The sequence below is a fragment of the Pelobates fuscus genome, chromosome 3, assembly GCF_036172605.1.
Source record: "Pelobates fuscus isolate aPelFus1 chromosome 3, aPelFus1.pri, whole genome shotgun sequence".
Classification (NCBI taxonomy): domain Eukaryota; kingdom Metazoa; phylum Chordata; class Amphibia; order Anura; family Pelobatidae; genus Pelobates; species Pelobates fuscus.
Window position 1 is genome coordinate 360512625 of NC_086319.1, and position 19886 is coordinate 360532510.

The following is a 19886-nucleotide window of genomic DNA, read 5'->3' on the forward strand; positions in this document are numbered from 1 at the left end:
GAAGCAGTTTTGGTGTATAGAACATACATATATACATACAGACTCACTGCTCAATTCAGGAGTTAAATCACTTTGTTTATGAACCCTAGTCACACCTCCCTGCATGTGACTTGCACTGCCTTCCTACACACTTCCTGGAAAGAGTTATCTAAAGTTTATCCTTTCTTTATTACAAGTTCTGTTTAATTTCGATTTTCTTATCCCCTGTTATGTTAATATCTTGCTAGACTCTGTAAGAGCCTCCTGTATGTGAATAAAGCAAGAGATAAAATAGTTTAAGGTAAAGAGTGAGAGAGACAGAGTGAGACACAAGCAGTGGATTGGGAATGCTTTGATCCATATGGGTATACAGACTTTGTTCAAGTGAACTTTGGAGCCTGCATAGACCCAGTGACATGTGGGGAAAAACAGGACCAGGAGCTTTATTATTATTATTATTATTATTATTATTATTATTATTATTATTGCCATTTATATAGCGCCAACAGATTCCGTAGCGCTTTACAATATTATGACAGGGGGATTTAACTATAAATAGGACAATTACAAAGAACTTACGGGAACAATAGGTTGAAGAGAACCCTGCTCAATTGAGCTTACATTCTATAGGAGGTGGGTTGTAAAACACAATAGGACAGGAATTTGCAGTCAAATAAGGTGGGTTGCCCTTTAGGAGAGAGCAAGAGACAGGTTTGTGGACATAAGCTTTCCTAAAGAAATGGGTTTTAAGGCACTTCTTAAAAGATGCAAGACTAGGGGAGAGTCTGATGGAGGTAGGCAGGCTATTCCATAGGAAGGGAGCCGCTGCGAGAAGTCCTGCAAGCGTGAGTTGGCCGTACGGGTGCTTACAACGGACAGGAGGTGGTCACGGGCAGAGCGGAGAGACCGAGAAGGGACATACCTATGGATCTGTGAGGAGATATAAGAGGGGCTAGAGTTGTTCAGTGCTTTATAGGTGTGAAATTAGTACCTTGAATTGACTCCTATAGCATACAGGAAGCCAATGTAAGGACTGACAGAGGGGTGAGGTGTGAGAGAAACGACTAGAGAGGAAAATCAGTCTGGCAGCAGCGTTCATTACGGACTGTAGCGGTGCAGTACTGCTTTTGGGAAGACCAATCAGGAGAGGGTTACAATAATCCATGCGGGAAATTACTAGAGCATGGACAAGCTCCTTGGTAGTATCTGGTGCAAGAAAGGGGTGGATGCGGGCTATGTTTTCAAGATGGAATCTACAGGATTTGGCAACGTGCTGGATGTGAGGCTCAAAGATGAGGCCAGAATCAAGTATGACGCCCAGACAGCGCGCTTTCAAGGATGGACTGATGTGGGTAGCACAAACTTGGGAGAGCGAAAGAGGAGGATCAGTATTAGGAAGAAAGACAAGGAGCTCAGTTTTAGAGAGATTGAGTTTCAGAAAGCGGGAGGACATCCAGTCAGAGATGGAAGAAAGGCAAGAAGTGACACGTTGCAGGACGGCAGGGGAGAGGTCCGGGGAGGAGAGATATAACTGGGTGTCATCAGCGTACAGGTGGTAGCGGAATCCAAAAGAGGTAATAAGTTTGCCACGAGAGGCAGTATAAAGAGAAAATAGAAGGGGACCAAGGACAGAGCCTTGGGGGACTCCAACCGAGACAGGATGAGGGGAGGAGGTATCATTAGAAAAAGAGACACTGAATGAGCGTTGGGAGAGATAAGAGGAAAACCACGAGAGGACAGAGTCACAGAGACCAAGCGATTGAAGAGTTTGAAGAAGGAGAGAATGATCAACGGTGTCAAAGGCCGCCGAGAGGTCAAGAAGAATTAGTATGGAGTAGTGGCCTTTGGATTTAGCTGTGATTAGGTCGTTAGTAACTTTGAGAAGCGCAGTCTCAGTAGAGTGGAGAGGGCGGAAACCAGATTGAAGAGGGTCAAGGAGAGAGTTGGAATTGAGGAAATGAGACACACGGGTAAAGACAAGTCTTTCCAGAAGCTTTGAGGAAAAAGGGAGCAGGGATATGTGGCGATAGTTAGAGGGGGTGGACGGGTCGAGGGATTTTTTTTTAGTATAGGTACTACAGTGGCATGTTTAAGGTCAGCAGGGACAATGCCAGAAGAGATAGAGCAGTTGAAGATGTGAGTTAAGGAAGGCACGAGACAAGTGAAGAGAGATCTAATAAGGTGAGATGGAACAGGATCGAGCGGGCAAGTGGTGGGGCGAGAGGAAAAGAGAAGAACAGCCACCTCTTGGTCAGTAGCCGGGGAGAAGGTCTGAAGGGTAGGAAAGGCATGATCTATGTGTGGTTGAGGAACAGAATGGCAAGGAGGGGAGAAATTTTTCCATAGCTGTTCAATCTTGTCAGTAAAGTAACATGCAAAGTTATCAGCAGTAAGGTTAGTTTGGGGGGTGGCCACAGCAGGGCGAAGAAGAGAATTAAAGGTGTCAAAGAGACGTCTGGGATTGCGGGAGCATGAACTAATGAGAGAGGAAAAGTAGGACTGTTTGGCAAGGGCAAGGGCTGCGCTGTATGAACACAATATGAATCTATAATGGAGAAAGTCTGACTGGGTGCGAGACTTCCTCCAGGAGTGTTCAGCACAACGGGAGCATCTTTGCAGGTAGCGTGTTGATTTAGTATGCCACGGTTGGGGGCGAGTCCTCCTCGAGGTGCTTGTTTGGAGTGGTGCTGCAGCGTTCAAGGCAGAGGTGAGGGTAGTGTTATATGCAGAGATGGCCAGTGAAGGACAGGAGAGGGAAGGGATGGACAGCAGTTGTGAATCAATATCAGCTGACAACTGCTGGAGATCAAGAGAATTAAGGTCCCTCCCAAGTTGAGGGGGGTTAGGCTGAGGTTGTTGGGTGAGGGGGTACATGAGAGCAAATGATAAGAGGTGGTGATCGGAGAGAGGAAATGGAGTGTTGCAGATTTTAGATACTGTTCATGCATAAGTGAAGATTAGGTCAAGGGTATTGCCAACTACATGGGTGGGAGAATTAGCCCACTGTGATAGCCCAAGGGAGGAAGTAATTAAAAGTAGTTTGGAGGCTGCTGAGGTCAAAGGTGGGTTAATAGGAATATTGAAGTCCCCGAGAATTAGGGATGGAATGTTAGAAGAGAGGAAATAGGGGAGCCAGGCAGCAAAGTGGTCAAGGAAGAGAAGGGGGACCAGGGGGACGATAAATAACAGCAATGTTAGCAGAGAAGGGTTTGAAAAGGCGAATTTAATGTATTTCAAATGATGGGAAAGAAAGGGAAGGGGGGGTGGGTAAAGGTTTAAAGGAGCAGTGAGGGGAGAGGAGAAACCCTACACCACCACCTTTACATTCAGAGTTTCTGAAGGTCTGAGGTTAGAAAATAAAATAAATAAAACACACTATTATGGGTGGGGAGACATGGGGCTATTGAGGTAATTAATTAGAGATGAAAAACTAAATGAGAGAACATTTGGGATAAAAAGATATGAAGGATCAGATAGGTGAAAGTCATAAACCATGAACATAAATTTACAAGATTATCAGTGAGAGTAATAACACTAGCTAAACAAACAATTAACAAAGAGTCTTAGAGAATGAACAGAAAATGACATGATCATACCAACTTTAAGAAAAACAAAAACAGAAGATCAGGATGGGAGATATAGTTATCAATTAAGTAGTGATAGCATAGGGAGGGAGATGGAATAGAACACAATTTTAAGATAAGAGTTTAAGGGAACAGTAATGCAGGAATTCTTGAGTAGATCTTCCAGAGATGATACCTCTGCTCAGAAGATTCTGCATCTTGTTCATTTATGCTAACCAAGAGGCTTTTGAATCCTGTTCATTATTGCAACTTTAAAGGGGAGCTGTCACTTCCCAAGAATTAAAATATTAAACTTATTTATCCCTATATCTGACAAATATGTATTTGTGACGTAAAGAAATCCATACCTATTTATCCTGCAACTAGGTGCCTCCATCTTAGCTCCATATCAATCATTGTTATAAGTTCTGTCTTTTGCACCTAGCAGTCCGTATTGAGAAAGCATACAGAGAATAGGAGATATTAAACAATGCTTCTGTTCCTCCTCTTCATTTGCAATTTGTGTCCTGGATGTACCTTGCCTGGTAGACATGTGCATGGGGAAAATTTTTGGTTCGGTTCGGTTCGGCATTCCGAAATTCGGGACTTTCGCAATTCAAGACTTCGGCAATTTGGCACTTGAACACTTCGGAACTACGGCAACTTCGGAACTTTGGCACTTCAGCACTTTGGAACTTCGGCACTTCGACACTTTGGAAATTCGGTAATTTCGGAACTTCGGGACCTCAGCAATTCGGCACTTTGGACCCAAATGTACTCGAATGTCCGAATTTCCCGAAATTCGTCCGAATTCATATTCGGACCGAAACGAATTGCACATGTCTATTGCCTGGGATGGATTAAGATGTCATTTGTAAAATGTTTAATATAAATTCAGAATAAAATGGAGTATCTTATTAAAAAATGTTAATGCACATTATAGCTCAATTTCTTAGTTTTATATTCCAGAAAAGTACCAATATTAAAAGAAAATCCCTTGCACCAATGCCTCCAAGCATGGAGAAATCTCTCCGTACTTCCCTACTATAGTAAATAACAAATACAATTACCATGTAGCAAAATTAAAAGTATTTGAAAAGTATAGGAAAAACACATTGTGCCAAAAGTAGGTATCCCTTGTAGACAGACTCCTGTAGACAGGTTTGTCCTGAAGGTAGCTTTGTGCTATCATTCTGGTTGAATGTTTTATCACAATTTGCGAAAACATTCTTTTTAAATAGACGGTTGTGCATTAATGATGTCGCGAACATAACATTTTTGGTTCGAGAAAACGCGAACGGTGAATTTCCGCAAATGTTCGCGAACCGGGCAAACTGCTATAGACTTCAATAGGCAGGCGTATTTTAAAACCCACAGTGACTCTTTCTGGCCACAATAGTGATTGAAGGGGGGGGGAGACCTACTCCTCCCCCCCCACGGCCCCCACCCCTGGGTGGCGGGTGGGGGCCATAATGATAATGAGGGGGGACGACCTACTGTCCTCCCCCCGGCCCCCACCCCTGTGCGGCGGGTGGGGGCCATAATGATAATGAGGGGGGGGACCTACTGTCCTCCACCCTGGCCCCCACCCCTGAGCGGCGGGTGGGGGCCATAATGATAATGAGGGGGGACCTACTGTCCTCCCCCTGGCCCCCACCCCTGTGCGGCGGGTGGGGGCCTTAAGAAAACCATAAAGGGGGGGACCTACTCTCCCCCCGGCCCCGATCCCTGAGCGGTGGGTGGGGGCCCTAAAAGAAAACAATAAGGGGGTGACCTGCTGTCCCCCCTGGCCCCCACCCCTGAGCGGTGGGTGGGGGACCTAAAAAAAACAATAAGGGGGACCTGCTGTCCCCCCCTGGCCCCCACCCCTGAGCGGTGGGTGGGGGCCCTAACAAAAACAATAAGGGGGGACCTGCTGTCTCTCCCCGGTTCCCCCCCTGAGCGGTGGGTGGGGGCCCTAAAAAAAACAATAAGGGGGGACCTACTGTCCACCTCCGGCCCCCACCCCTGAGCGGTGAGTGGGGGCCCTAAATACTAATAAGGGGGGACCTAATGTACTCATCCCTGGCCCCCACCCCTGAGCGGCGGGTGGGGGCCCTAAATTCAAATGGGGAGGGACCCTAGTCACCCCCTCCCCCCCCCAAAAAATAAAAAAGTATCCCCCTAGCTACTCCCCTCACCCTAAAAATAATGAGGGGGGATCTTTAACTAAGAACCTGTCAAAAAAAAAAAAAACTTACCATTCAATGTTTTCTTTCTTCTAAAATCTTTTTATTCAGCCCCAAAAAATGCCAAAAAAAAACATTAATAACCGACGCAATTAAAAAAAAAAAAAAAAATCCATCTTCACCCATGGAGGGCTTCGTGCAGACTGAGCTCTGCAGGGCGGGGGAAGGCTTATAAAGCCTTGCCACGCCCTGCAATTAGGCTAAGAACACTCTGATTGGCCGGTTTAAGCCAATCAGAGTGCTCTTTGTCATTTTACACAGCGTGGGAAAATACCAAAGAACTTTCCCACGCTGTTTAAAATGACACAGAGCACTGTGATTGGATTTCAAGCCATCCAATCACAGTGCTCTGTGTCATTTTACACAGCGTGGGAAAGTTCTTTGGAATTTTCCCACGCTGTGTAAAATGACAAAGAGCACTGTGATTGGATGGATTTCAAGCCATCCAATCACAGTGCTCTGTGTAATTTTACACAGCTTGGGAAAGTTCTTTGGAATTTTCCCACGCTGTGTAAAATGACAAAGAGCACTCTGATTGGCTTAAACCAGCCAATCAGAGTGTTCTTAGCCTAATTGCAGGGCATGGCAAGGCTTCCCCCGCCCTGCAGAGCTCAGTCTGCACGGAGCCCTCCATGGGTAAAGATGGATTATTTTTTTCTTGCGCTCGATTTTTTTTTTTAATTGCGTCGGTTATTATGGTTTTTTATTTGGCCTTTTTTGGGGCTGAAAAAAAAAGATTTTAGAAGAAAGAAAACATTGAATGGTAAGTTTTTTTTTTTTTTTTGACAGGTTCTTAGTTAAAGATCCCCCCCTCATTATTTTTAGGGTGAGGGGAGTAGGTAGGGGGATAATTTTTTTTGGGGGGGAGGGGGTGACTAGGGTCCCTCCCCATTTGAATTTAGGGCCCCCACCCGCCGCTCAGGGGTGGGGGCCAGGGCTGAGGACATTAGGTCCCCCCATTTGTATTTAGGGCCCCCACCCACCGCTCAGGGGTGGGGGCCGGGGGGGGACAGTAGGTCCCCCTTATTGTATTTTTAGGGCCCCCACACACCGCTCAGGGGTGGGGGACAGGGGGAGGACAGTAGGTCCCCCCCTCATTATTTTTATGGCCCCCACCCAACACTCACGGGTGGGGGCGGGGGGCAGGACAGTAGGCCCCCCCATTGTGATTAATGGCCCCCACCCACTGCGCAGGGGTGGGGGCCAGGGGGGGGACAGTAAGTCCCCCCCTTATTGTTTTTTTTAGGGCCACCACCCACCGCTCAGGGGTGGGGGCGGGGGGGAGGACAGTAGGTCCCCCCATAGTGTTTTATGGCCCCCACCCACCGCACAGGGGTGGGGGACGGGGGGAGGACAGTAGGTCCCCCCTCATTATTTTTATGGCCCCCACCCAACACTCAAGGGTGGGGGCGGGGGGGCAGGACAGTAGGCCCCCCCATTGTGATTAATGGCCCCCACCCACCGCGCAGGGGTGGGGTCCGGGGGGGAGGACAGTAGGTCCCCGGGGCGGATCGAACATAGCATGTGTTCGCTCCTGGTGGCGAACGCGAACATGCTATGTTCGCAGGAACTATTCGCCAGCGAATTGTTCGGGACATCACTATTGTGCATGTTTATTTCTGAAAAAATGTATAGATTTATATTTTTCTACTTTTTCTTCTTTATAACAGAGCAATATGAGATTTTGCTACAGCAAGCAGAGAAGAAGCAGTTTAGACTACTAGAACAATTACACACGCAATCGTAAGTTATATGAGCCACATTTATACAATAATTACATTTCTTCATGGATTCTTATGTTAGTCAATGTTATACAGTCATTAAGAGTTAATCACTTAAGGAACTTCAGACAACCACATGTAACTTAGCCTACCGAATGTGTACGCTAAGTTACCCTTAGCTATGTTTTTTGTTTGTTCGTTTTTTGTTATTTTATTAATCCTGTTTATTTATTCAGCATTAATAATTCTGGTTCTTTTCAAATAATAGATTTGCTCCATAAGCTCGCCCTGTGTGACCCTTCCTTTCAGCCTGCAGTGCTTCACTTTTTTATCCAATAAAACATACGTACATAGAAAGTTAAGGCAGTGTCTTTAGAGACTGAGTCATTTCCTGGTCAGGACAGAGATCACAGAAGAAGCTGTAAGCCTCGGGATCGGCCAAAAAATGCATAAAGAAAATGTATACGCTGCAAATATGAGTATCTGTTTAATTTTTTATCATTTTTACTTTACTGTTTGCCACATATCCTAAGTACATCGGATATCAATTTGTTCACATTTACACTGTGATGTGATGAAGGAGGGTTCATACACAAAGCACGTTAATGATCCCATTTTACTAGAGAGTCTCAGTTTACAACTCTAATTCCAAGTTTAAGGTCTGCACATTTCCAGAAGAATAATGAAAGTCCCACTGGTGCAACTGTGAACTCAAAGTGGAAAACGCTTTGCAGATGCAATTAGAAAGTAATGGATCTCAACACTTCAGATTGGAATTTTAGACGTTGGGAAACAGAATAAACAGTGATAACAGACTTATCACAGAGTGACAATGTTTCCACCCCACAATGTGGTCTTTATCAAAAGTTATCACTCTGTTTTCTGTTTCCTATTAAAGGCTGCAATTATCATCTGAGGACCTCCGATCCATTTACTTCTACTTACTATTTACAACTCTAGCTACATGAGTAGGGGTAGTCCAAATATGGTGAAAGGGAAAGTGTCAGAAATCTCTATAAGCTGACATTGAATTTTGTTGCACGAGGCAGCGAAGCAATATTGATATCAGGTGAAAAGTATTCTTGAAACCATATAATTAGAGCCCAAGAGTCTACAATAAGTCTAATATACAAATAAAGGTTATTTGGAAAACAAGGTATAAATTTGGTGCTACTATCACCTTGTGTGAACCACTCCAACACACCAAAAGTCAATATAGTGCAACAAAATAGAATAATGGTGAGAGCACTCAATACATGCAGATACAATATTTTACCAGAGCTTGTTTAGTTGGGATATCTAAAATAACAAAACATAAAACACAAAAACATAGGGTAATACTGTTTTAAAATTGTGCAAATGTTGTATGTGACTGGTTAAACTCACATATTGCTGAGTCACTTAGCAAGCTGACTCAGACTTAGGGCTTATATGGAGATGAAAATTTTCAACTCTGGACGTCCTGTGTCTGTCTCAATGGATCCGCGCTGGAAGCACTCTTTTAAAACACTCCAGAAGGCATTTTAAAATACCACATAAAAATATGGCTTGTAATAAATACAGGTAAAATGTCCTTAAAGAATATGTACCACGAAGCGTTTCGGCACTCACAGCCTTTCTCAAGTGGTCTAGTTTTTTCATCTCCAAAATTCTTCCTTATATCTTCAAAATTTGGCGCCCTTTCTTCCAGCGTCCTCTGTTTCTTCCGCTTTCGTCATCATTCGGTGTCTGCCGATTACGTTACGTCATGACATCTGGCACTTCCGTCATTGCTTAAACGTCCATCCAAACGGCCCCCTACGTCATGACGTCTTTCGGGCGCCGAAACCGGAAGCATTACCGGCGCCATCTTGAAAGGTCCATTTTCATAAAATATGCCAGTCTTTTACACATTTTTCATTTATAACAATTATATATATTATGTATATTTGTCAATGAAGGAGAGATAACAACATCTGGCAAATAATCAAAACTAACACAGTAAAGTAATTATAAGAAGAGGTACTTGTAACCTATTAAAAAGATAGGAAATTGTGTCATTAAAAATATATATATAATACAGAATCTATATAATAAAATAATTACTAAAAAATCCCATTTTCTTTTCTTTTTTCTTAAAACATCCTTTAAAATATTTTACAAATCAAGATACCAATAAAATCCTCATAAGACTATATATATGAATTTATCTCAAAGTCTATATTTAGGCCATAAGGGGACAATGATTCCATATTAAAAATCCACTTCATCTCACTTTTACTGAGGAGGCTATCTATATCACCCCCTCTCCAATGAGTTTTCACAGCCTCTATTCCTATAAATTCAATTCCACTAGTGTTTCCTTCGTGTACTTCCAAAAAATGTTTGGAAACATTGTGCAGGGTAAATTTTCTATTTATATTATAAATGTGTTCCCTGATTCTTTTCTTCAATGTTCTAGATGTTTTCCCGATGTACTGTAGACCACAGGGACAAACTATCATATAGACCACATTCTTCGAATTGCATGTTATAAAGGATTTTATCTCGTGTGCTTTTTTATTCTGAAAATAAATAAAGTTAGTGACATTTTTATTCTTATTTTTTCTTAGGGTACAGCCTCTACATGTTCCACAGTAATAAAAGCCTTTTTCTTTCTTAAACATAGATACAATTTGAGAGTTTTTTTCTTTGTCTAAAAAACTTGAGGTTAAAATTTGTTAAAATTTGTAAAAGTGACATAGTGTCTTTAAGATATGAAGGACATCTCTTGACGGGATCTTGTAAAAATTGGTCTAAAAACTGTGATAAGGGTGATAACAGGGAACCAATCCCCGAAATGATTGGTCTTCCAGGGGGATTTTCTGTGTTTTTGTGTACCTTCGGTAAAACATATAAAACCGAAATTCTAGGGAATTTTACATTTAGAAAATCGTATTCTTATTTATTAAGTAACCCTAGTTCCAATCCTTGATTTATAAATATACTAAATTTTTTCTTTATATCTTCTAAGGGATTTTTTGTAATAAAAGATGTCTCCTGATCTTGTAATTGTTCAAAAATTACTTTAAGATATTGTTCTTTTTTTCCATATCACAACCCCCCCACCCTTATCAGCGGGTTTAATAACAATAGAGGGATTTTTCTTCAAATCCTGTAATGCTTTTCTTTCACTTTTAGTTAAATTGTTTTGATGTCCTTTAATAGGTTAAATTTTTCTCAATTCTCTAGTACAAACTTTTTCAAAAATATTCATGGCAACTGATTTTAAATAACTTGGGAAAAAATTGGATTTAGTTTTAAGAGTAGTATGTTTAAATTTATTCTCCTCTTCTATCTTATCTTTTCCTACATTATTAGTGAATTTCTGATCAAATCATTTTTTTAGACATAATTTTCGTATAAATCTATTAATGTCTAAAAAGGTTTCGAATTTATCTATGTCACAGCTGGGTGCAAACTTAATACCATAATTTAAAACCTTTTTATGGGATTCTTCTAAAATTATATCGGATAGATTAAAAATCCTTATGTCCGTTGTAGTTTTCTTGGAAATGTCTCCTCCCTCCTCCTTTTTTCCTCCTTTCTGTTTTCTATTCCCTCTTCTTGTCGTCTACTTTTTATTGGGGTCTGTGTTTTTGTACCCCCTTTTATTCTGGTCATGGTTTGTCCTAAAAAAAGAATCATCATCATTTATTTGTTGTACATGACTATATCTATTTGGAACTTGTACCTCCTTTCTATAATTTCTGTCTGGTGAATATTGTTTATAAATTCTCTCATAGTTATTCTTTCTAAAGGAATTATTTATTTCCCTCATTCTAGATTTGACTTGGGTCCAACCGTCATCCTGTTCCCCTCTTTGTTGTTTTAAATTATAGGAAGATCTATCTTCAAAGGGTTTTTTATAAGGTTGTTGTGGTAATCTGTTCTCTTGTTTCAGAAAATTTCTTTTATAATTATCTTTCTTATTTTTAGCAGCATAATTCTTTTTTGTGGTTTTATTTGACCTCTTAAGTAATCCTCTTGATCTCTCTTAAGTTTCTTTTTCTTAGTTTCAATTACTTTTCCTTCTATATTTGTAATTTTTTCTATAGTCTTTTCCATTAAGAACTTGAACTCCTCCATTTCCAGAAATGGCTCCAGTTTTTTCTGTATATCATTGATTTCCTCATTAATTTGATGCAAATAAGTCTGCTAACAGAAACAAAAAAATATATATTTTGGTGGAGACAGACCCCTTTAAATACATTTCCCAAGTATCTCTAGGTATATAGTGTTTAAGAGAGCATTACAGCTCATTGTCAGTCAGGGGTTGAGTACATGGGATCAAGGAGCAGCACCTTACTATCTTAACGCCACTCTGCAATTTAGATAATTTTTGCACCCAGTGAGCTGTCAGAGTCCTGGGAGTGATCATGGTCTGCTAGGACGCTTCAGTTACAGGCCAGCAGGGACAATGAATGCCAGTAGGGATTACATTATATCCCTAACCTTTGCACACAGCTCCCGGTCCGGCAGTTTTAAGAGAGCATGACTAATTCTAGGTGTCCAATTTCCTTGCCACTTGGTCACAAAGGAAGGAAACCGAAGAGTAGTGAAATAAGTATGCAAAGGGGATAAAAGCGAATAGACAAAAGTAAGAAAGCCATGTAAAGACGGGCAAAGTGAGGGAATGGGGACATGGACAGAGACATTCAGACATTCATGGACAGAGTATATTCAAGGTTGGATCTAACCATTGATTTTTAAAGAGGCAAAATGATTTTTGGATCACATGAATTAAAACCCTTTTACATACGAAAGCACCCGCTAGAACAGAGGTAAGCTTTAACTGGATTTTATTTTATTTCTAAACGTTGACTGAGGGGGGTGGACCAGGATATAGGAAGGCTTATTCTAAACACTGGTTTTGGTTAGAGTGCCTTTTAATACTGAATAAGTTAAAAATATTATTTTCAGATTTACTTTCTACACAAATTTACATATTTTAGTTATCTACATAATGGACCACAATCGCTGTAATCATACTAAAAAAAGACTGCCGCAATGGATTTTGGCTGATTTGGCGTGTACCTCATTGCTTTGAAAGAGTTCAGTGAAACTTGGGATAAACACAGCTGTCATAAGCAGAAAACAAAATCAAGAATAAACATGTACTATAAGATAAGGAATGGACAAAGTATGCGGGAGAGTTGGCTTTTTATCAGAATGTTTGTTTCTAAACATTTTTTCTTCTTGATTTCGTTTTTGTTCTTCATTTAAAGGACCGAATGTATAAATATTATTAGTATGATGAGAGACTACTGCAATGAAACAAGAGGAAACAAATCACAAATAGTAGACAAATCCAATGAAGAGGAAACAGGGATTACTGGGATTACAGAGGGATTTCCCTTTTTACCTGTAGCAAACCAAACTCAAAATAAACTGTATAGATCAAATCTAACATACCCAAAAACCAACAATAGAAGCATCAGTCTAAATGCAGCCCAGCATAAATGGGTGGACAATGTAACTGACTCAGGTAAGAACTGTATTTTTATCAAACGTTATTGATTTAAGGCAGGGGTGGGCAATCTGCAGCCCTCCAGATGTTTTGGACTACACCTCCCATAATGCTCGTAGGGCCATAATGCTAGCAAAGCATCAAGGGAGATGTAGTCCAAAACATCTGGAGGGCCGCAGATTGCCTACACCTGATTTAAGGTAAAATAGGAGTTTACCTGTATGCAGGGATGTACCAGGGTAGTGTTAAAACAATTGTGAAACAAAAATAGTCTACATTTGTGAATGTTTGATTATTATTACCTCACGTGGATATATCTGCCTGTGAAAGGTCCATGACCACCAATAAAAGGGAAAGGTCTGCCCATTAAGGGGGTTCAATTGCCACTTAAATGGGTGGCCATGATGACTGACAGCCTTCCCCTTCAAGTCACACTATGCAAGGAGCACAGCTCTAGTGCTCCGAGCATCGTCCTAGTACCCTGTCCCCTCCTGCATCCTGAAATATGCATGGCAGATTTTTGCGGGAATAGGACCCTGAAATGCAGGACTGTTTTGGCAACATCAGGACTGTTAATAACTATGTTACCTACAACCAAAATTAGCAACAGATAATAGATACATGATTACTTAAGTAGCTCACAAACACACTCATGTGCCATGTAACTCTTTAAAGCACAATAATTTCAAAGAGCAGTTTCAGCACCATAATCACTCCAGTTCATTATGCAACATCCCCAAAGATTTATGTTAAATCATTTTCAAGCAGCTTGATTTGACCAAACCATTTTTGATCACTATGACACAAACAAAGTCTCACCTGGTATTTACATTTAAGCAACTTAAAGGGACACTATAGTAACCTGAACAACTTTAGCTTAATGAAGCAGTTTTAGTGTATAGAACATGCCCCTGCAGCCTCACTGCTCAATCCTCTGCCATTTAGTAGTTAAATCCCTTTGTTTATGAACCCTAGTCACACCTCCCTGCATGTGACTTGCACAGCCTTCTATAAACACTTCCTGTAAAGAGAGCCCTATTTAGGCTTTCTTTATTGCAAGTTCTGTTTAATTAAGATTTTCTTATCCCCTGCTATGTTAGTAGCTTGCTAGACCCTGCAAGAGCCTCCTGTATGTGATTAAAGTTCAATTTAGAGATTGAGATACAATTATTTAAGGTACATTACATGTTTGAAAGTGAAACCAGTTTTTTTTTCATGCAGGCTCTGTCAATCATAGCCAGGGGATGTGTGGCTAGGGCTGCATAAACATAAACAAAGTGATTTAACTCCTAAATGACAGTGAATTGAGCAGTGAAATTGTAGGGGAATGATCTATACACAAAAACTGCTTTATTTAGCTAAAGTAATTTAGGTGACTATAGTGTTCCTTTAACCCCTTAAGGACACATGACATGTGTGACATGTCATGATTCCCTTTTATTCCAGAAGTTTGGTCCTTAAGGGGTTAAAGGACCACTATAGGCACCCAGACCACTTCAGCTTAATGAAGTGGTCTGGGTGTCTGCTCCAGCTAGGTTTAACCCGTTTTGCTGTAAACATAGCAGTTTCAGAGAAACTGCTATGTTTACATATGGGTTAATACAGCCTCTAGTGGCTGTCTCATTGACAGCCGCTAGAGACGCTTCTGCATTTCTCACTGTGATTTTCACAGTGAGAAGACGCCAGCGTCCATAGGAAAGCATTGAGAATGCTTTCCTATTGACTGACTGAATGCGCGCGCGGCTCTTGCCGTGCATGCGCATTCAGCCGATGACGGAAGAAGAGGGAGGAGAATCCCAGCGCCAAGGGAGCCTGGCGCTGGAAAAAAGGTAAGGGATTAACCCCTTTCTCCCCCTTCAGCGCCACGGTAGTGGGACCCTGAGGGTGGGGCACTTTCAGGGCACTATAGTGCCAGGAAAACGAGTATGTTTTCCTGGCACTATAGTGGTCTTTTAAGCAACTTGGCTAATGATAATGTGGATGTTCTCCTACAACTTTGGGCAGCAATGCAAGTCTGAGTGTGCTGTGTTAACTGAACACCAAAGATATATTGCTTAGATGACAAAAATAGTTTTTGTCAGGATAGCAAGCAGATTTCATTTTCATTTGTAAAGAATTCATGCACTGAGCAATATAGTTTTTCCAAACTGTTTATATATAGTCAATTTCTTATTTTCCAATTTTTTTCTTAAAAAATGTATTATATATTTTACAAACCTAGACCTTGATTTAATATTGTTCGATAAGCTTTTCAAATAATTTAATATTTGTGGATAAACTTTTAAAATATGTATTTTTTTAAATATGAAAACATAATTTTTTTTATCATATATACAAAAATATATTTCAATATATAAAATATTATTATATATTGAAATATTTCTAAAATATTAAATCATTTGAAAAGCCTATCTAAAAAATATTAAATTGAGGCCTTATTTTGGAAATAACAGAGAACTAGAATGATGCATTAATAATTAATCTTAATTTTTTTGCAGGTGGCAATAAGTATGCATCCAAAATAGCCCATAGAGTGGAAAACAAACATAGTACTTTCAAAAAAGAATTTAGTTCATTTGTAAGAGACAATGAAAACACTATGCAATTAGGGAACACTATTAAAGAGTTAAGAGAAGAAAGTGCAAAGAAACAAAACCTCACAGATGCTCTTAACCAGGAGAAAACAGGTGAACAAAGTGAGAAGGACATTTTAAAAGAAGAAATCAAAAAGGTTGAAGATAACATTCATATGGATAATGAATGGAAACAGAAAGGATATAGAGTCAAAGACCTTACACAAATTACAGAAGAGGAGAAAACAAACAAAACACAAAAGACTCATGATTTAGACAATAATGTATTTGTTGGTGAACAAGAAGAAAACAAAGTCCCAGAAAGGTTACTTTGGTCAGAAGATGATAAAACACAAAAGACTGAAAGCCATGATTTCTTAAACACAGACAATAACAATAGGCGGACTAATATATTAGAAGATCAAACCTTAGAAGACACAGTAACAGAAAGGAAAAAAATGACAGAAAAAAAGAAAACAATGAAAAAAGAAAACAAGGAGATTCCTGAAGATAAAAATAACAATGAGTGGGTTGAAAACAAGCATGTAAATGCAACATATAATCAAAAAGAACCAGAAATAGGAAACTCAAAACAAAATCTAACAAGAAGGATCAGCAGACAGAACGTTACTAAGAAAGTGAAAAATTATAAAAATGAAGTTAGCCCAAGGTTAGATCTGGACACAAGAAATAGTTTGGGAAATACGAAGAAAAAATATAAACAAGATGAAAGAACTAATTTATCAGTGAATAGAGACAATATCAAACCTAGTATTAAAAAGCAAAAGGACACAAAAGGGGGGACAAACGTGAAACTCCTAAAAAAAAAGAATGTATATAATAATGTCTGAAATATGACCTTCAGTGAGTCACAGAGACAACATCCAGATATTATAGTAACACATGTATCATTATACAACTAACATACTACGATTTGTAAAAACATGCATGTAAAATCAAGCAACACTAGCTGGAATGGGATGGGATATGGAATGTTGCCATGGGTGTCATTTTCAAGCATTACTTGGCTGGAGTTCCAAGCTTAATAAGTGTAATTTAGTGGCTTGAGCAATTAAATTACCAAACTATGTTAGGGCACAATTCACACAAATGCCAAGTTAAGTTTATGAATTGCCAAAAATTATAATTTTATAAAATAAGTATGTTTTTTAGAGTTGCCACAGAAAGTTTAATTAAGAGGGGCGGCAAACTCAGGGACTGCCCCGGGCGGCAAACTTTTTAGGTACGCCACTTTGTGTGCTCATGCTTGAAGTTACATTAATGAGAATTTATTTGAATTTACATATGTTCTTGTTTTCTAGTTTTCCCACACAAGTGGATAGACAATCCTGCATTGCCCAGCAAGTTTTTGTATGACCTTGCACACAAACTGGGGGTTTTCCAGGCACCCAAGGCCTAGTCCCTCGTGAGACAAAACAAGTGGATCTCCCACATTAGTAATCAGGATAGAGAGGAGCAGGCTTTGGCTACCTGGGAACCCTCAATGTGCATAAACCAGTTCAAAAAGAGTTTCTGGTGCCATCAAGTACCTAATAAACAACACATGATCTAACAATTATTTGTGAATCTTAAGTGACTTCCATTACTTTCCAAAATGATTAAAATCAAAATGTATCATAATTTTTCTATTTATTGTTTCGCAACTGTGAAATATATTTGGGAAAAAATGTGAATTAAGTCTTTCTGTTCACACACACTGCACTGCACCTCTCACACACATTGCACCTTTCACACACATTGTACCTTTCACATGCACACTGCACCCATCACACACACTGCACTCCTCACACACTGCATCCCTCACACACACACATTGCACCCCTCACACACACTACAACCCTCACATACACATCACACTTCTCACAAACACTAAAATCTCTCACACACACAGTAAACTCTTCACACACGTTGCACCCTTCACATGCACATTGCACCACTCACACACACTGCATCCCTCACACACACACATTGCACCCCTCACACACACTACAACCCTCACATACACATCGCACTTCTCGAAAACACTAAAATCTCTCTCACACACACTAAACTCTTCACACTAAGCCTCTCACACACACGTTGCACCCTTCACATGCACATTGCACCACTCACACACACTGCACACACTGCACTCATACACTGCATGCATACATACATACATACATACATAGACATACAAGCATGCATACAGACATACAGACATACATACATACATACATAGACATACATGCATGCAGTCAGACTGACATACATAGACATACATACATACATAGACATACAGACAGACATAGACATACATACATACAGACATACACACAGTATTGCATACATACATAGACATACATTCATACAGACAGACATACATACACATACATATACAGACAGACATACATACATAGACATACATGCATGCAGACAGACATACATACATACATACAGACATACATACACAGACATACATACATATAGACATACATACAGACATACATACATACATGCATACATACATACATCCATAGACATAGTAGCATGCATACAGACATATTTACATACATACATAGACATACATGCATGCAGTCAGACAGACAGACATAGACATACATACATACATACATACATACATAGACATACATGCATACATACAGACAGACATACAGACATGCATACATACAGACAGACATACAGACATAGACATACATACAGACATACATACATACAGACAGACATAGACATACATACATACAGACATACACACAGTATTGCATACATACATAGACATACATCCATACAGACATACATACAGACATGCATACACACAGACAGACATACATACACATACATACGTACATAGACATACAGACAGACATACATACATAGACATACATGCATGCAGACAGACAGACATACATACATACAGACACACATACACAGACATACATACAGACATGCATACATACATGCATACATACATACATCCATAGACATAGTAGCATGCACACATACATACATACATACATACATACATACATAGACATACATGCATGCAGTCAGACAGACAGACATAGACATACATACATACAGACAGACATACAGACATGCATACATACAGACAGACATACAGACATAGACATACATACAGACATACATACTGACATACATACATATAGACATACATACATACATGCATACAGACATACATGCATGCATACAAACATACATACATACACATACAGACAGACATACAGACAGACAGACATACATGCATACAGACAGACAGACATGCAGACAGACATACATACACAGACAGACAGACATACATGCATACAGACAGACATACATACACATACAGACAGACATACACAGACATACATACAGACAGACATACTTTATTTATTTGAATTTACATATGTTCTTGCTTTCTAGTTTTCCCACACAAGTGGATAGACAATCCTGGATTGCCCAGCAAGTTTTTGTATGACCTTGCACACAAACTGGGTTTTTTCCAGGCACCCAAGGCCTAGTCCCGAGTGAGACAAAACAAGTGGATCTCCCACATTAGTAATCAGGATAGAGGGGAGCAGGCTTTGGCTACCTGGGAGACATGCATACACACAGACAGACATACATACACATACATACGTACATAGACATACAGACAGACATACATACATATGCATGCAGACAGACAGACAGACATACATAGACATACATACAGACATACATACACAGACATACATACATGCATACAGACATACAGACAGACATACAGATAAATACAGACATACATGCATGCATACAAACATACATACATACATACATACACATACATACAGACAGACATACACATACATACAGACATACAGACATGCATGCACACAGACAGACAGACATACATGCATACAAACATACGTACATACACATGCATACAGACATACATACAGACAGACAGACATAGACATACAGCCATACATGCATACAGACAGACAGACATACATAGACATACATACAAACAGACAGACAGACATACACATACATACAGACAGACATACATACACAGACATACAGACAGACAGACATACACATACAGACAGACATACATACACAGACATACAGACAGACAGACATAGACATACATGCATACAGACAGACATGCATGCATACAGACATACATACATACACATACATACAGACACACATACATACACATACATACAGAAAGACAGACATAGATATACATGCATACAGACATACATACATGCATGCATACAGACATGCATACATGCATGCATGCATACATACACATACATACAGAC

The 19886-nt window shown here is 40.0% G+C and overlaps 1 protein-coding gene across 1 annotated transcript in view; it reads left to right on the top strand.

Annotated features, from left to right (window-relative positions):
* The window catches only part of LOC134601849 (putative leucine-rich repeat-containing protein DDB_G0290503), a 39044-nt gene extending 22115 nt beyond the window's left edge, over positions 1–16929 (top strand). The window contains exons 5-8 of the mRNA XM_063446351.1: positions 7441–7513; positions 12738–12997; positions 15478–16222; positions 16875–16929. Of these exons, the coding sequence (XP_063302421.1) occupies positions 7441–7513; positions 12738–12997; positions 15478–16222; positions 16875–16929 (1133 nt within the window). The remainder of the gene's footprint in view (positions 1–7440; positions 7514–12737; positions 12998–15477; positions 16223–16874) is intronic.
* Positions 16930–19886: the final 2957 nt, after the last annotated feature.